At 43.6% G+C, this 20,074-nt stretch overlaps 1 protein-coding gene across 1 annotated transcript in view; it reads left to right on the top strand.

Moving 5' to 3' along the window:
• The window catches only part of LOC126236200 (uncharacterized), a 72,956-nt gene that overhangs the window by 39,885 nt on the left and 12,997 nt on the right, over positions 1-20,074 (top strand). Inside the window, exon 3 of the mRNA XM_049945311.1 lies at positions 5,049-5,639. Coding sequence (XP_049801268.1) covers positions 5,049-5,639 — 591 coding nt within the window. The remainder of the gene's footprint in view (positions 1-5,048; positions 5,640-20,074) is intronic.

A 20,074-nucleotide genomic window follows, 5' to 3' on the forward strand; every position in this document is an offset into this window, starting at 1 on the left:
TGTGGTTCATGCACGATGGAGCTCCTGCGCATTTCAGTCGAAGTGTTCGTACGCTTCTCAACAACAGATTCGGTGACCGATGGATTGGTAGAGGCGGACCAATTCCATGGCCTCCACGCTCTACTGACCTCAACCCTCTTGACTTTCATTTATGGGGGCATTTGAAAGCTCTTGTCTACGCAACCCCGGTACCAAATGTAGAGACTCTTCGTGCTCGTATTATGGACGGCTGTGATACAATACGCCATTCTCCAGGGCTGCATCACCGCATCAGGGATTCCATGCGACGGTGGGTGGATGCATGTATCCTCGCTAACGGAGGACATTTTGAACATTTCCTGTAACAAAGTGTTTGAAGTCACGCTGGTACGTTCTGTTGCTGTGTGTTTCCATTCCATGATTAATGTCATCTGAAGAGAAGTAATAAAATGAGCTCTAACATGGAAAGTAAGCGTTTCCGGACACATGTCCACATAACATATTTTCTTTCTATGTGTGTGAGGAGTGTTTCCTGAAAGTTTGGCCGTACCTTTTTGTAACACCCTTTATATTATTTGAAGTCTCCTGAATGAGCGCGCCAAGTTTCCGCCACTTCCGACAGAAAGCGTAGCTGCAGGACAGTTCCAAAATACCGTCTGCAGGTGATGTACGTTACATTGAATATCTCACTGCAGAGAAAGAAACTGCGGGGAATATTCACAAAGGCGTGTGCAAAGTCTATGGAGCATCTGCTGTCGACAGAAGTACAGGTAGTCCCTGGGCACGGAGGGTGAGGTCATCAGAAGGCGGTTCGGCGGAGCACCACGATTTTCAGCGGTCAGGGAGACCATCCACGACTGTCACACCTGACATGTTGCAGCGATCTGATGTTGTTCGCCTGAACAGACGCATTGCGACTCAGCAGTTGGCGCGGCATCTGTCAATTAGCAAAGGAAGTGTGGATTCTATTATGCGCACTCTTGGATATTCAAAAGTGTGTGCAAGATGGGTCCTGCGGTGTCTAACGGTGGATCACAAATCGCACAGTAAAAACATTTGTCTTGATTTGCTGCAACGTTTTGAAGCCCAGGGGGTGGCTTTCTAGTCCCGGATTGTGACAGATGATGAAACCTGGGTTCACCATTATGAGCCCGAAACAAAACGACAGTCGATGGAATGGCGCCATCTCCACTCCCTACAAGAGAAAAAATTCAAAGCAAATGCTTCCGCCGGTAAGGTCATGATCACTGTGTTCTGGGATTGTGAAGGTGTGATTATCATTGATTCGATGCCAAGAGCCGGTACCATTAATTCAGAAGCATATGTCACCACATTAACAAAACTCAAGAAGCACTTCTGGCGACTTCGGCGCCACAGTAACCCAGGAGATGTTTTGCTGCAACACAATTACGCTCGGCCGCACGCAAGTCTGAGAACTGCTCAACACATCGCTAAAAAAGGTTTGGACAGTGTTACCTCATCCATCCTACAGCTCTCACCTAGCCCCCTCGGACTTCCACTTGTTTGGACCATTAAAGGATGCCATTCTTGGAAGACATTTTAAGGACGATGAGGAGATGAAGCACTGGCTCTGTCACCAGAAAAAGGATTGGTACCGATAGGGCATACACGCCCTTGTTTCGCGCTGGAGCAAGGCCATAGAAATGGATGGATATTACGTGGAAAAATAGGCTGTGTAGATAAAACACCTTTCGTGTGTGTAATACTCATTATGTTCAATCAAGAATTGTTGAAGAAAAAAATGCGGTGGTTTACTTTCTGGGCAACCCTCGTATGTCAAACGTCAAAATCCCGATTGGAATGGCACCTCACTCTGGAAACCTCGCCAAACGAGCAAAAAAATTTCACGAGAATGAGTAATAGCGATCAAACAACCGGACAAAAACTTGAAGCACTTCAGTTACATAGAAGAATGCTAAACAGTATATAACTCTGATATTCTCTCGCAACGCTTAAGGAAACAGATCGACAACCAGAATTTTCCAAAACTCTGTAATAATTAATATCATGACATTTTGAGCAAGTCAGGACCTGCAACTGCGGGTAACTGTCAATTTTTGTTACCTATAATTCTGGCCATAGTAAAAACCTGGAACAGTATATACTGCCCATGACAGCACAACGGAAATCCTGTTACAACAACCTCCGAATGCATGACTTCACGCCTCAGTGATACAACGACGAATAGCTATGACCACAAATGCGAGAAGCGGCCCATACTGATAGCTACACTACTGGCCATTAAAATTGCTACACCACGAAGATGACGTGCTACAGACGCGAAATTTAACCGACAGGAAGAAGATGCTGTGATATGCAAATGATTAGCTTTTCAGAGCATTCATACAAGGTTGGCGCCGGTGGCGACACCTACAACGTGCTGACATGAGTGAAGTTTCCAGCCGATTTCTCATACACAGTTAACCGGCGTTGCCTGGTGAAACGTTGTTGTGATGCCTAGTGTAAGGAGGAGAAATACGTACCATCACGTTTCCGACTCCTATAAACGTTGGATTGTAGGCTATCACGATTGCGGTTTATCGTATTGCGACATTGCTGCTCGCGTTGGTCGAGATCCAATGACTGTTAGCAGAATTTGGAATCGGTGGGTTCAGGAGGGTAATACGGAACGCCGTGCTGGATCCCAACGGCCTCGTATCACTAGCAGTCGAGATGACAGGCATCTTATCCGCATGGCTGTAACGGATCGTGCAGCCACGTCTCGATCCCTGAGTCAACAGATGGGGACGTTTGCAAGACAACCATCTGCACGATCAGTTCGACGACGTTTGCAGCAATATGGACTATCAGCTCGGAGACCATGGCTGCGGTTACCCTTGACGCTGCATCACAGACAGGAGCGCCTGCGATGGTGTACTCAACGACGAACCTGGGTGCACGAATGGCAAAACGTCATTTTTTCGGATGAATCCAGGTTCTGTTTACAGCATCATGATGGTCGCATCCGTGTTTGGCGACATCGCGGTGAATGCACATTGGAAGCGTGTATTCGTCATCGGCATACTGGCGTATCACCCGGTGCGATGGTATGGGGTGCCATTGAATACACGTCCCGGTCACCTCTTGTTCGCATTGACGGCACTTTGAACAGTGGACGTTACATTTCAGATGTGTTACGACCTGTGGCTCTACCGTTCATTCGATCACTGCGAAACCCTACATTTCAGCAGGATAATGAACGACCGCATGTTGCAGGTCCTGTAGGGGCCTTTCTACTAGATACGGAAAATGTTCGACTGCTGCCCTGGCCAGCACATTCTCCAGATCTCTCACCAACTGATAATGTCTGGTCAATGGTGGCCGAGCAACTGGCTCGTCACAATACGCCAGTCACTACTCTTGATGAACTGTGGTATCGAGTTGAAGCTGCATGGGCAGCTGTACCTGTACACGCCATCCAAGCTCTGTTTGACTCAATGCCCAGGCGTATCAAGGCCGTTATTACGGCCAGAGGTGGTTGTTCTTGGTACTCATTTATCAGGATCTATGCACCCAAATTGCGTGAGAATGTCAGCTCTAGTGTAATATATCTGTCCAATGAATACCCGTTTATCATCTGCATTTCTTCTTGATGTAGCAATTTTAATGGCCAGTAGTGTAGGTGTGGCGGGAAAACACACATGGCAGATATTTTAGCACCAGTAGAGCAATGCTCTTGCGATAGTAAAAATCTGAAACAGTGAATACGTTTCTTTTCCCGCTTAGTGCAAAGAAGAGTAAAAGACCGTGAGTAGTTGGTCAATTCCAATGTATACACAGACCAAAACAGTTGCTGAAACAAAAATTTTATTTTAGTTTTGTGACAGTGTCTTATTATTCATCAACAGTGGTTTCCTTTGTTATGTTAGTTTCCTATCCTGCTTTCCTTTGTTATGTCAGTGGAGCTAATGAGAAGTCAGCTGTGGCAATTAGTTTTAGTGCTTTGATTAATGTTCAATATGTTGTTCACGTAAAAGTTCAAAACGGAAGATGTGTAGCGTCTGTTAGTGCTTAAACCGGTGAAATAAAATGTTATTATAATGCCTTCATATCTTACAAGGGAGTGAAATGAAGTACAAGAGCGATGTGATTTCTGTCCAGGATAGCCAAGGATGTGTGTATCTTAAGGGAGTTGCCTGAGCAAAAGAGTTAATTAAAATTCAACTCAGAATATTCTTTTCATGGAATACATTTTGGTGCATCCAGGTCAACCTGTGAGGCCATTAGCCAGTCAACATGGCGATGAAAAGATGTTACTTTTAGTATTGGAACAAAGTACGACTAAGAAAGAGAACAGGAGAAATTTCACATCATTGACAGCTGAAAGTCGGCGCCAGAAATACTCTTGGTTGTAGGCGACAGCCATCAGCCAACATGTAAGTTCCCTCTCACGCTCTCTTCTGGCTAATCGCAGTGTTGCATACTGGCTTGTTTGTCAGCAGGTTTCACAGGAACAAATCACCTTTGCTGAAGGGATAATTCTACCTGACACGTACGCCACAATTAATTTTACTTGATTATTGCAGGAGAACATTCAAGTGAAAAACTGGAAATAAGATAAAAAAAAATGAAAGAACACTTACACATACTATACGACCTGTAATATAATAGGTTTAAAAAATGAGGCCGGCCGCGGTGGTCTCGCGGTTCTAGGCGCGCAGTCCGGAACCGTGCGACTGCTACGGTCGCAGGTTCGAATCCTGCCTCGGGCATGGATGTGTGTGATGTCCTTAGGTTAGTTAGGTTTAAGTAGTTCTAAGTTCTAGGGGACTAATGACCACAGCAGTTGAGTCCCATAGTGCTCAGAGCCATTTGAACCATTTTTTTAAAAAAATGAGTATGTAGTGCTGAGCAGGAGCCCCACAGTCAGTCACCGTTATCGGCCCCTGTGAAACCTTACCATGGCCTAGGAGGTAGCTATAAATGTAACTACTACAGTACTTTGCAGACTCTCCTCAAATTCAATATGCTATGTCTATGACACCTCGTACTGTCCAGACTAAGTGTACAAGAGCATGAGGTAAGGCCCACTCTATCTTGTTCCACAGTGGGACATATTCAAGTTGGAGGCGCTGGTGCTGGCCGAGGTGATACCCACAGCCCACGAGGCTCTGCGGCGGGTGGAGGGCACGTCTTTCCGGCCACTGGCGGCCACGTGCCTGCACCACGGAGCCAAACCCAGAGGCTTCCTCGTGCTGGACGACCTGGTGGCGGCCGGCTATCGACTGGCGGACGATGGTCGACTTCTCGACTACCAGCACTGCGAGTTGGTGATGCGAGCTTATGCGCGCCTCCACGCCGGCACGGCCCACGTGCTCAGCAAGCGCCCCGATTACGGTACTCAACTCGATATGGATTTCTTTTCTGGCGACGGCATGCAGTTTATATTGCGGCCAATGATGCAATGTAATTTTTCTGCTGTTGCCGATTTCGTGAAAAGGGTTCCCGGCTATGAGCACTACGCGGACAAGTTTGCGGGACTCGCAGATACATTGTTGCCTTTGATGACCGAGGCGTTGAAGAAAAAAGTGCGAGATACTAAGCTTAAGGTACTGGTTCATGGAGACTGCTGGAAGAACAACATGATGTTCAAGTACTCAGCAGGGGAGGTTGCTGATGTACGGTTAGTAGATTTTCAGGTATGTGTATTGACTACTCAGTAACATGTTTATTCTATGTGTCTTCTTGTCTACTTTATGTGTCCTTCGCCTATGCAGATGTTAAATTACGAGATACAAAAGAAATTTTTCTTACTGAAATAAACAATACCTCATGTGATATATGTTTCATATGGAATTTACACTGAAGAGCCAAAGAAACTGGTACACCTGCCTAATATCGTGTAGGATCCCCGCGAGCACGCAGAAGTGCCGCAATTCGATGTGAGATGGACACGACTAATGTCTGAAATAGTACTGGAGGGAACTGACACCATGGATCCTGTAGGGCTGTCCATAAATCCGAAAGAGTACGAAGGGGTGAAGGTCGATCTGTTGTAGAATTTTAGAACATGTTTTTTGCTCGCGTATCATATCATTTCTGGAAACCCAGAATCTACTCTGTAGGAATCGACATGGATTCCGGAAACAGCGATCGTGGGAGACCCAACTCACTTTATTTGTTCATGAGACCCAGAAAATATTAGATACAGTCTCCCAGGTAGATGCCATTTTCCTTGATTTCCGGAAGGCGTTCGATACAGTTCTGCACTGTCGCCTGATAAAGTAAGAGCCTACGAAATATCAGACAAGCTGTGTGGCTGGATTGAAGAGGTTTAGCAAACAGAACACAGCATGTTCTTCTCAATGGAGACACGTCTACAGACGTTAAAGTAACCTCTGGCGTGCCACAGGGGAGTGTTATGGGACCATTGCTTTTCACAATATATATAAATGACCTAGTAGATAGTGTCGGAAGTTGACATGCGGCTTTTCGCGGATGATGCTGTAGTATACAGAGAAGTTGCAGCATTAGAAAATTTGCAGCGAAATGCAGGAAGATCTGCAGCGGATAGGCACTTGGTGCAGGGAGTGGCAACTGACCCTTAATATAGACAAATGTAATGTATTGCGAATACATAGAAAGAAGGATCCTTTATTGTATGATTATATGATAGCGGAACAAACACTGCTAGCAGTTACTTTTGTAAAATATCTGGGAGTATGCGTACGGAACGATTTGAAGTGGAATGATCATACAAAATTAATTGTTGGTAAGGCGGGTACCAGGTTGAGATTCATTGGGAGAGTCCTTAGAAAATGTAGTCCATCAACAAAGCAGGTGGCTTACGAAACACTCGTTCGACCTATTTGAGTTTTGCTTCAGTGTGGTATCTGTACCAGGTCGGGTTGACAGAGGAGATAGAGAAGATCCAAAGAAGAGCAGCGCGTTTCGTCACAGGGTTATTCGGTAAGCGTGATAGCGTCACGGAGATGTTTAGCAAACTCAAATGGCAGACTCTGCAAGAGAGGCGCTCTGCATCGACTTGTAGCTTGCTGTCCAGGTTTCGAGAGGGTGCGTTTCTGGATGAGGTATCGAATATATTGCTTCCCCCTACTTATACCTCCCGAGGAGTTCACGAATGTAAAATTAGAAAGATTCGAGCGCGCATGGAGGCTTTCCGGCAGTCGTTCTTCCCGCGAACCATACGCGACTGGAACAGGAATAGGAGGTAATGACAGTGGCACGTAAAGTGCCCTCCGCCACACACCGTTGGGTGGCTTGCGGGGTATAAATGTAGATGTAGATGTAGGTCTCTTCTGAACAGCACATTGCAAGGCATCCCCGATAACCTCAACACTGTTCATGTGTGGGAAGTTTGGTGGCCAGAGGAAGTGTTTAAAACTCAGAAGAGTGTTCCTGGGGTCAGTGTGCAGCACTACTGGACGTGTGGGCTGTCGCATTATCCTACCCAAGTCCGTCGGAGTACACAATGGACATGAACGGATGCAGGTGATCAGACAGGATACTTACGTACGTGCCGCCTGTCAGAGTCGTATCTAGACGAAATCAGGGGTCCCATATCACTCCAACGGCACACGCCGCACACCATTACAGAGCTTCCACCTGCTTGAACATTCCCATGCTGACATGCAGGGTCCATGAAAGCATGAGGTTGTCTCCATACCCGTACACGTCCATCCACTCGATACAATTTGAAACGAGAGTCGTCTGACCAGGCAACAAGTTTCCAGTCATCAGCAATCCAATGTCGGTGTTGATGGGCCTAAGCGAGGCGTAAAGCTGCGTGTCGTGCTGTCGTCAAGGGTATACGAGTGGCCTTCATCTTCGAAAGTCCATATCGATGATGTTTCGTTGAACGGTTCGCACGCTGACAATTGTTGATGGCCCAGCATTGAAATCTGCAGCAATTTTCGAAAGGGTTGCACTTCTGTCACGTTGAACGATTCTTTTCTGTCGTTGTTGGTGCCGTTCTTGGAGGATCTTCTTCCGGCCGCAGAGGTGTCGGGGATTTGACGTTGTACAGGATTTCTAATATTCACCGTACACTCGTGAAATCGTTGTACGGGAAAAACTCCACTTCATCGTTACCTCGGAGATGCTGTGTCCCATAGCTCGTGCGCTGACTATAGCACCACGTTCAAACTCACTTAAATCTTGATAACCCGCCATTTTAGCAGCAGTATCCAATCTAACAACTCTGCCAGACACTTGTTGTCTTATATAGACGTTGCCGACCACAGCGCCATATTCTGCCCGTTTACGTTTCTCTGTGCTTGAATACGCATGTGTATAGCAGTTTCTTTGGCGCTTCAGTGTACATCTTTATATAAGATGATCATTTTGTTATGTCTTCTCGACTCCATTCACAGATTCTGTGCATAGAATACGATTGTAGGTAAAATCTCCAAATTTCCGTGATATTAGTGCAGTCTGTGCTCTGAAACTCGAGATGTCTTAGAGACAATGCTCACAAATGATAGAAAAGTTATGCACCACTTCATACATAACAGAGTTTATGGTGCTACCACTCCTTTTGATCAGATGACAAATAGAAAGTCAGAAATTCGGGTGTGCAGTCGCGTAAGTTGAGTATCTTCTTCTAATAATGCGGCTGTATATCGTTCAGCCATTTTCAGAATGAGCCGACAGACTAACGCTGCAGCAATCGATCGTTTTAAACTTACGGGTCGAGCCACTGCATTTGCGGCCACAGCTACACAGGCGCCAGAGACGTTGATCGGAGGCAAAGAAGTACAGTGTGCGTGAATTATAACTGAGGCTGCTCAGTCGCTGAATGCTGGGATGTCAATGTATTACTCTGAGCTGCACATGGAATCCGACGCCTTCTGTAATAAACTTACAAAGACTCCGCGACAGTGCCGCTCAGAGTGATACATCGACATCCCAACGTGGATCGACTGAGCAGCCACAGATATAATTCATGCACACTGCACTGCCCAAGGAGCTTAGAAAAAGAAGAGATTTCACTACTTATGCCGAGCACAGCCATCGATTGAAGTCAGGGGCACCATCTTTTTGAGGTCAGGAACTGAGTTTCTCGGTTAAATACTGACACTTTACCTCTTAGCTTTGGTACATCTAATACGTAGTCATTTCTGAGTACGTATTTTGATACAGTACAAAGTATCACTGCAAGGCAGTATGAATACTCACTCGACACCAAATGTTATGAACACTCCAATATGGTGGCGGTGGTTTCACTTGTTTTAACCTCCTTGGTACTTCCTTGCCGCCTATCAACGTCTCTGGCACCTGTATATCTGTGGTCGCAGGTGCAGTGGCGTGGTCCGCTGGTTTAAAAGGACGGAGCGAGTTCTCAGTCTTTTGACCCACTCTGAAGATCTCTACACGGTATATAGCCGAGTATTAGAAGAAGAAACTGAATTTATGTGGATGTACACTCGAAATTCAATGGAGCAGTCATTACTCCGGTAAAACACAAAGATGCACAACAAGTCAGAAGGTCATAAAACTGATGCATAAGTAAGATGATAATATTACAGACCACACTGAGCTGCCCCGTCTAAATGGAGTACAGCGGTCACAAAAATGCATCAATATTTCCAATAATTAACCAAGTGAAAGATTGTCCTACCTTTGGAAACTTCATTCTTGCTCAGCACGCGGCCAGCAGAGCTACTTGGCGAATGTGTTGGAGAACATGTCATCATTTTCTTTGTTAGTAACGGCTACATACAATCAGCATGACCCAGGAGTGAAAGTCTGAGATGATGTCAAGTAGATGTATACGGTGGCAAGATACACTACTGGCCATTAAAAAAGCTACACCACGAAGATGACGTCCTACAGACGCGAAATTATCCGACAGGAAGAAGATGCTGTGATATGCAAATGATTAGCATTTCAGAGCATTCACACAAGGTTGGCGCCGGTGGCGACACCTACAACGTGCTGACATGAGGAAACTTTCCAACCGATTTCTCATACACAAACAGCAGTTGACCGGCGTTGCCTGGTGAAACGTTCTTGTGGTGCCTCGTGTGAGGAGGAGAAATACGTACCATCACGTTTCCGACTTTGATAAAGGTCAGATTGTAGCCTATCGCGATTGCGGTTTATCGTATCGCGACATTGCTGCTCACTTTGGTCGAGGTCCAATGACTGTTAGCAGAATATGGAATCGGTGGGTTCAGGAGGGTAAAATGGAACGTCGCACTGGATCCCAACGGCCTCGAATCACTAGCTGTCGAGATGACAGGCATCTTATCCGCATGGCTGTAACGGATCGTGCAGCCACGACTCGATCCCTGAGTCTACAGATGGGGACGTTTCCAAGACGACAACCATCTGCACGAACAGTTCGACGACGTTTGCAGCAGCATGGGCTATCAGATCCGAGACCATGGCTGCGGTTACCCTTCACGCTGCACCACAGACAGGAGCGCCTGCGATGGCGTACTCTACGACGTAACTGGGTGCACGAATGGCAAAACGTCATTTTTTCGGATGAATCCAGGTTCTGTTTACAGCATCATGATGGTCGCATCCGTGTTTGGCGACATCGCGGTGAACGCACATTTGAAGCGTGTATTCGTCATCGCCATACTGGCGTATCACCCGGTGTGATCGTATGGGGTGCCGTTGGTTACACGTCTCGGTCACCTCTTGTACGCATTGACGGCACTTTGAACAGTGGAAGTTACATTCCAGATGTGTTACAACACGTGGCCCTGGCCTTCATTCGATCCCTGCGAAACCCTACATTTCAGCAGGGTAATACACGACCGCATGTTGCAGGTCCCGTACGGGCCTTTCTGGATACAGAAAATGTTCGACTGCTGCCCTGGCCAGCACATTCTCCAGATCTCTCACCAATTGAAAACGTCTGGTCAATGGTGGCCGAGAAATGGCTCGTCACAATACTCCACTCCTGATGAACTGTGGTATCGTGTTGAAGCTGCATGGGCAGCTGTACCTGTACACACCATCCAAGCTCTGTTTGACTCAATGCCCAGGCGTATCAAGGCTGTTATTACGGCCAGAGGTGGTTGTTCTGGATACTGATTTATAAGGATCTATGCACCCAAATTGCGTGAGAATGTCAGCTCTAGTATAATATATTTGTCCAATGAATACCCGTTTATCATCTGCATTTCTGCTTGGTGTAGCAATTTTAATGGCCAGTAGCGTCTTATTACTCTAATTTATTGATGACTATCATCCGATTTATTTTTATAATGATTACCCGTTTCATTCAAATTTGAAACATCTTCAGATCCATATTAATTGCACAGCAACACATTAATTACATTTGCTGTGTGTATCCTCCGGAAGTGCCTAATGGCACATGAATAATGACCCAGGAAGTCTGCCTACTGCTGCTTGTTCTAGTATCTGCCTGTAGTTGCCTGTCCCAGTCATAGGCAGTTTCTCAAAGTAATTCCTATAAACGTGAAAACTCTGATATTAATTACTGACTAAACTTTTGGCCAAGCAATGAAAACGGGAACAGCGCCCATCTGCAAGGCAGCCGTACGTTCTGTAGGCGATGATTCCATATGAATGAAAAAAATCACACTGTGAAAATGAATATCGTAACAAGCGTTGTGTTTTCTAACTTGAAAAGCACACTGCTGGAGTTTCATGAGGAATAAACACACTCAGTGCAGCATATTTCGTCGAAGATTATAGAAAATATTTGTGGCGTTCTTGTGGTGACTAAGGAAACCTTTCCCCACTTCATAAGTCTTTTTATTTTGTATGTGACTTATTAATTCGATTTTTCCTTAGATATGATTCAAGACATAAATGGTAGAATGAAAGTTGTTGTAAGCAACATCCATAACGAATTAAATACACTTCCTTAGGAATTTTCCAGTCTATCTTAGTCTGTTACTTGCTATATTTACTGATCTGTAATTCTCCTGCTTCACGTCTCCCCACACGAATACCAATAGTCACTTTACATTTTTGAGTGAAGCCAGTGTCTGTTCTTCTCGTCTATTTGTGGGCGTTATATTGCTATAATTAAAACTATAGTTACATAATCCTGCGCATTGCTCACATATATGATGCTTGATAATTAATAGATCCTCCATTTATTACTCCATTATATTCAACAATGTGAGTACTAGTTTTTTAGTTAGTTACGTGTTCTATGGTTCATTTGAATGATTCTTTCATCAAAATTATGTGGAACGAGGCCACTTTCAGGATTTATGTACTTAATTAGTGTTAATGTTAGAGAACACATTATTTTTTAGTCCTAGTCATGCAATTACACTTAAAAACTAGTTCTATTTTTTCCAAGTTACCAATTTTTAAATAGAAAGTCGTCCATGGAATAGGAGGAGTTGTCAAGGAGAAACGACTTCAGATTAGATTTATAACTGGCTTTCCTACCTGTCAGGCATTTTATGTTACTGGGAAAATGATCAAAAATATTTTTTGCTGCACACTGAACTCCTTCCTTAGCCACAGATAGCTTAATAATGAGTAATAGAAGTCATATTTTCATTTCAAGACCATTTACACAGTTCTCAGATTTCCCAATGCTTTCTCTGAAATCTATTCAATGAAAGGTGCTGCTGCCTCTCTTAATGACAAAAATTGTCATACAGACTGAGAAAGAAACCTATCATTCCGTGCAAATTATGTGATGCATTGATTATATGCTTCAAGTTAACACTGCATGCCGAACCAGGCTTCGGGTGCATCTCCTTTTCCATTATAAGCATACGCTCCAGAGAGGCCATTCGGATACGGCGAGTGGTAATGTACCAACTCAGGGCTTCAGATGGCAGAAGCTGCTTCCCTATCCTTCCAAGAATTACGGGGGTTCCCCCGCGGCGCTGTGAGACCAGCACTTCTAAGAGTAAGGGCACGCTGTGGAACTCTTTAACTTATCAACAACAACAAGGTTGCTGCTGAGAATGATTTCTTTCGTAATTAGTAATGTTCCAGATGCTTAAGGTGGACATCCTCGTTCGACTCAAGCCTGGTGCACAGTTTTAACTTGTCACACGTGATCAACGTCACAGAGGCTGTTTCTCAGATGCTTATTTCAATTTGAGTATTGTTCATTTTCTTATAAGCCGTTAATCAAACATTAAGAATTTTTTCACATTCTCACGTGCGTTACATTAAAATAGTTAAACATTCTTGTACAGGACACATTGAACTCTGTTTTAGCAGAAGATTTCAATTCTCTCTCTATGAGAAGCGTGAATTAGGTTTTCTGCGATTTCTCTAAACTTGTTAAGATGAATGCTGGGATGATTCCTTTGAAAAAGATAGGTTGATTTCATTTCCAATCGTTGTATGGATTTTTGCTCCATTTGTAGTCATATCATTCTTGATGGCATGTTAAACCATAACCTTTCTTCCTTTTTCCATGTAACAGAAAGGATTAACGTAGTTAAAAAACTTTGCAACCAGCCACTTGTTCTTTTGGTACTTTACACGTGGCTCCACAGTAATTTCGCTTTGCTCAGAGTTCGTTTATAATGGAGTTCAGTTAACATTTTGCTACTAAATTAGTAACATTTGCATGCAACACATTCTGTGAATGAATATAACGTTCTGATTATCCTAAACTTTCTTATATATAGCTGCATTATTATTACAAGTGCTTGGATTGTATTCATATTCCTTACCATTCGACTTTATGCACTTATCCTAAACTTCAATCTAGTTATGCAACACAGATCCTATAAACAGTTTGACGTGAGTAGCAGGTTGACTCATATTTAATTACTTTCTGATTAGTAGAATTGTAAACACTCATAAAATGCTTAACATTCAGTTAAATTGTATAGATTTTACATTCAAGTAATTGTGAATGTTGTGTTCTTAGAGGATAAGCTGAAGACATTTTTTATTGACTTGATATATAAAAATGCCAAAAAGGCTGATTATTACAGATTTTTCAGTTTCTATGCCGAGCGTTACTTTATGCAAAAGAACATAAATATTTGATGATTGTGTTAGCATGTAAGATAGCTGGCGAACTAAAATTGTGTCACAACCCAACATTGAAATTTGATGTCGCTTTTGATGCTCATGTTGTCGTCTGCCAATGTGACATTTGAAGACAGATAACCTCATTTGAAGGAATTCGCGCTCTCTAAGCCATTACTCGATGTCTTGCCGTGTGAGAGACACAAATCTGGATTCAACTTCAGCATCGCAAGCTATTATCAAAGGCACAAGCACGTGGAATAAATTCACAGATATGTAAGGCTCGGAAGGCTTATTAGGAAATAGATCGACGGCGTGCGTTAGTCAAAGTTTCGGTCAGGAATGCCTCAGGGAAGTGTGACATGACCGCTGTTGTTCTCTATATACCTAAATTATATGGCGGATAGGGTGGGCAGCAATCTGCGGTTGTTTGCTGATGATGCTGTGGCATACGGTAAGGTGCCGAAGTTGAGTGCCTGCAGGAAGATACAAGGCGATTTAGAAAAAATTTCTAGTTGGCAGCTAGCCCTAAATGTGGAAAAATGTAAGGTAATTCCGGTGAGTAGGAAGAACAAACGTGTAATGTTCGGATACGGTATTAGTAGTGTCCTGCTTGACGCAGCCAAGTCGTTTTAATATCTGGATATAACGCTGCAAAGTGGTATGAAATGGAACGAGCATGTGAAACCTGTGGTAGGGAAGGCGAATCGTTGACTTCGGTTTATTGGGAGAATTTTAGGAAAGAGTGGTTCACCTGTAACGGAGACCGCATATAGGATGCTGGTGCGACCTGTTCTTGAGTACTGCTAGAGTGTTTGGGATCCGTACCAGGTCCGATTGAAGGAATACGTTGAAGTAATTCAGAGGCGGGCTTTAGATTTTTTACCGGTAGATCCGAACGACTCGTAAGTGCTAAGGAGATTCTTCGGCAACACAAATGGCAATCCCTGGAGGGAAGGCAAAGTTCTTTTCGAGAAACAGTTGAGGAAAATTTAGAGAACCGACATTTCAAGCTGACTGTCAAACGATTCTGATGCCTCCAACAAACACTCCGCGTAAGGAGCGCGAAGATAAGACACGAGAAATTAGGGCTCATTTAGAGGCATATAGTCGTTCTTCTTCCCTCTCTCTATTTGCAAGTGGAACAAGAAAGGAAACGATTAGTGGTGGTACAGGGTACCCTCCGCCACGCATCGTACGGTGGCTTGCGGAGTATCTAGCTGTCGCCAAACAACTCTTCATCATATGATTTCCCATGGAAATGCTAGTCTTATAAAGTAATATGGTGTGGTGTGACTGGCTTGCAAATTCCAAAGTTTGGTTTAGCTGCACAACTGTAAAATTGCTTTCTCTCCACGCAATATTAACATTTTTTCTTTTAAGTATGAATTTTGTATGAAAGGTAACTATTCAATGTAAATGACTGTGAAGAGTGAATCTGTAAAGTCGTATTTGTGTCTTCGTTGAGGGGGAGCGACTAGAGAGAGTGATGTACAATAATGTACTTCTGTTGTTGAGCGGCACCAGAGGGATGGCTAGTCTTTATGCCCCTATGTGGCGAAGAGCTCACAATCAAGCGTGCCACATGTCCTTGGCATTCTAAGGAAGTCTACAATGTAGCCCAAGACAATGGTGCACAATTTTTCAGGAACTACAGTCATTTATCCATCACTCATTGCCTGAATTCAGCTGATAATAATTTTTTGTAGAACAAGGATGCCAAACAAATATCCCCGGTTCAGCACCAATGCACGTGCTATTGTGTATTTGTAGTCCTCGGCAGTAGTAGCATGATAAGTTATTTGTAGAATTAATGAACTACGAGACAGGCAATGGAATATAGAAGATTTACATCAGAAAAACATTGTTTCTGAATTTCTGTTTTTAAAATTCTGCCTTCTATTCTTCATCCAAACATGTTTCGATAGTTACGTGTCCTCTTCAACGGCTCTCATTTTATTTCTGCAAAAGTGTTATGCAAATGTCGTAGTTGGCTTTATAGTTTACGCCTAAAAACTACAATACGTGCTTTTTTAATGGCTCACATGTAACTACAGTAATAGTGAAGATGGAACTGCACAGGCTGGATTGCTTTTGTATGTCTTTCTAGTTTAACGCGTATCGCTTGTTTCAAAGGATCTTCAGTGCTCACTGTAACAATTTGGTTTTTCTTAGAAATCTGTTTGTCAGGTTCGTAAACAATTCTTTTGTTCCACATTATAACTATTAACAATATTAAATTACAGTGATTCCTCCGGTTTTTTTTTTCTATATACTGCGTTCCTAACGTTCATCCGCAGCTCGTGGTCTTGCGGTAGCGTTCTCGTTTCCCGCGCACGGGGTTTCGGGATCGATTCCTGGCGGGGTCAGGAATTTTCCCTGCCTCGAGATGACTAGGTGTTGTTGTGTCATCTTCATCATCATCATCCATCCCCATTACGGTCGGAGGAAGGCAATGGAAAACCACCTCCGCTAGGACCTTGCGTAGTGGGCATCGTTCCCTACGCTCCTCGGAGTATGGGACCTCATCATCATCATCGTCATCATCATCATCATCATCATCATCCTAACTTTCTTCCACACATAGATGCTCAATTTTTACAACATTGCACTTCACCGGCGCATACTTTCTGATGTTTAGTAGTTTGTTTTTATGTTGGGAGATGTTATTGTCATCTGTTTCGTAAACTGTGTATATAAGTTACACTATTTCACGAGCAAGGTTTATATATATAATTTATAAACATTTCATCGAAATTGGCTGAATTATGATGAATTGAAGTTCCTCATCACTGCGAAAATGGTTTCAATTGCCGCTTAGTGTTACAGTAGCTGCTCGAGAGAGTGACAAAACCCGTACTGGGCCTGATAGTTCCGCTTTGTAGCCATTCAGCTCGAAACATATTACACATCCGCTCCGACATTAGCGTTTGCAAGCCGCGAATGGTAGTTGTTTACCCTGTGTACTGTGTACCTGTATATTGTTTACTTGTTGTCTTTTTGGTACAACGTTTTGTGTTCTTCCGTGTGAGCGGTTTCAGCTGCTCATTAGACATGATGATGTTAAGAATGTTTTCCAGGAAATGCACACTCGGTTTCAAAATAGACAAAGCGAAATGATGACACTGCTTACTATGACACGGCTCTCCACTGCTGTTTTGGAGAGCTCTTAAACCCTGTGTTTCTGGAAAGAAATCGGCTCATATATGGAGGGGAAGGTGAATTCCGCCACGCTTCGGTGAGTGCTGTCATAATTTCAAACTCTGATATGGATAACAAAAAGTACGAGACTTTAACGAACCTCCTGAAGTTGAGAACTTTTATTTAAAAGATGTTTCAAGCGGGTATGGAGAAGTGAAACACAGTAGTCACGAACGTTGGTCTAGTCAGCATAAACTGCAGTGTTTTAGAGGTGTCAGATCGGTTGAAATGGATGTCAGAGACAATATTCCTATGTAACTGTTTGTGGATACAAGGTGCACGTTACTTGCAGTGGACAGATGGGAACATTCTGTTTGCTGTGATGCAACTGGCCATCAAAGAACGAAATGCAAAAGAACAGTTTTCGTTTTAACAGATTCGTTACAGCAAACACGGAAATTTGAGATTAGCTGAGCTCGTGATGGAGAAACAAGTGACGGTTACAGAAGGGTCAAGCACCACCGTGGTATTACAACAGGAGCCAAAACTACCAGCTGCAGGTTTTCCTCCGTTACTCTCAAAACAAGAAGCAGACGAACCACTTCCTATACCTGATGTGTAGCCGCTAAAATTAAGAGAGGCGTCGAAAGTGTGGTGGGAGCAGTACAGACGACGACTTAGAAGATTTAGAACAGACCCTGGGGAAAAACAGTTCCAAGAGGTACATGAAACTAGCATTTCAAAAACTACAGTAGAAGCAGTCGAGGCAGCAGAGGGGTACATCCCACTGACCAACACGCTAGTAGCTCTCGAGCCGCGACAGGTAGAAGCCAACTTGAAGCCGCACGTGTTCCAACCAGCAAGGCACCAAAACAAACCAGACACAACTTCAAACTCTTGATAAACAGAACAAGGGAAGCACTGCTTGTACACTAATAAAATGGCTCTGAGCACTATGGGACTTAACTGCTGTGGTCATCAGTCCCCTAGAACTTAGAACTACTTAAACCTAACTAACCTAAGGACATCACACACATCCATGCTCGAGGCAGGATTCGAACCTGCGGCCGTAGCGGTCGTGCGGTTCCAGACTGTAGCACCTTTAACCGCTCGGCCACTCCGGCCGGCTGTACACTAATAGAAATGTGTCTTTCCCAAACCCAAAACAAACACGATGGAAGAGTTAGTGTCATCACTGAGGCAGGAAACGGAAGGGAAAACGGAATCAACAGAAGCAGTCAAAGCAGCAGTGCAGGACATCGCACCTACCAATGTGGAGGCAGCTCTTGAACCACAACAGGCAAAGGCCAATTTGACACTCCATGTGCCACAGGAAATAGCCAAAACAGAGCAAACACAACTTCGAGTACGAACTCTCGATAAACAAATCAAAGAAACCAGCTCTTGTGCACAAACAGAAGCGTGTCCATCCCAAACCCAAAATAACCGCAACGAAAGAGTTAGTGACAAAAACAAGCAGAAAACTAAAGAGAAAACGGAAGCGCATTGCCTGTAGAGGAAAACACATCTGCTAACACAAGAACACTTTAGAAAGGGGTGCAGCTTTGCTTCGTTTACATACAGAAATGTTTTTGCTGAATAGCAGATGATTCAAGATTCAGCTTTCTGCTTTCCATGACTCAGAAGACACAAACGCGACAACGTGTTTCAACAATGAATCAGTGCATACTAAGTTTTACAACAGGAGTGACGCCACATGCTACAAATTTTCTTTGAGTGTGGTTTTCTTAATTTTATTTTATTTTCTTTCTGGCCTTCAGGCATGATCCTCAGCCAGCCTTCGGTACATAAGATGCTACAAACTAAAATGTATATGCAAATCACACACACACTTGCCCGTGATTCACGTAGAGTATTTCAATTGATGTGCTCCTATAACGTCCACATTACAAGATGTCACTCTAAACATACCATGTCACTGCAGTGGCTGTCTTTTATGATGCTACTTTTCTGGTGGCTAAGCATGTGGCTACTATAAGTTTTAATGATTTAAATTAAGTTTGGTTGCTGTGGTTCGTTTGGTTTTCACTGCGTCTTCCTTTCCTGTGATTGCCAGCTGAATTAAGAAGATTGCTTGCAGTAGCTGCTGGTAAACCTTACGGGATGTAAAGTCGCGGTCCAAGAAACTCCTCTGTTCCTGACGTTTCGTCCACGTCTGCACTGGACATCCTCGGAGACGTTTTTCCAATGTCTTGCCGACTGACCGGTCGGACGTCTGAGAGCGACATAAATACTTTAGGAAACGGAGCGTGGTCAAACTAACACGTGATGAGCAGAGATAATTCTTGTCAGAGATAAAACTTAACTATCGATTGTCCTCTTGTCAAAGAATAAAATTTGTCTAGTGATTCTGCAGAGCTACTGTCCATATGTCGCTAAGTTTCACTACCTCCTCTTTCCTATTAAAATTACTCTGATGCTTATAAATTACAATGGCTTTTCTACATAATCGTGGATAATAATTTGACGTTGCAGATAAAATTTCAGTTTCAGAAAACTTCACTTCGTGGTTTCCTGACTGAAGAGCATGCTCTGCTACAACTGATTTTTTTTCTGTTTTTCCTAGTCAGCAAAGACTTTTGTGTTCTTTTAGACGTGTATTTACGCCCCTCTTGATAGTTCGAGTATAAACTTTACCACACGTACACGGAATTTTGTATACACCGCATGTCGACAGAGGAGGGCGTTTATCCTTCACAGATCGACGTGCTTGACTTATTTTCTTTGGTGGTCTAAAGACATGTCTGATGTCATGTTTCTGTAAAATCTTACCAATTTGATCCTTTACTTTTTTAATAAAAGGGAAACTGAATTGTTCCGTCATTGTGGTTCATGCTTGACCTTCGGTCTTCTGTTGCTTGGTCGCAAAATTCTCTTTACCTCTTTCCCTGAGTAGCCATTTTTCTCGAAAGCCTGCTTTAGATGTTTTATTTCACCGTCCATGTGTTTCAATGTGCATATCCGTTCGTCTCTATCGACAAGACTTTTAATGACACCTCTCTTTTGT

The sequence above is a fragment of the Schistocerca nitens genome, chromosome 2, assembly GCF_023898315.1.
Source record: "Schistocerca nitens isolate TAMUIC-IGC-003100 chromosome 2, iqSchNite1.1, whole genome shotgun sequence".
Lineage (NCBI taxonomy): Eukaryota > Metazoa > Arthropoda > Insecta > Orthoptera > Acrididae > Schistocerca > Schistocerca nitens.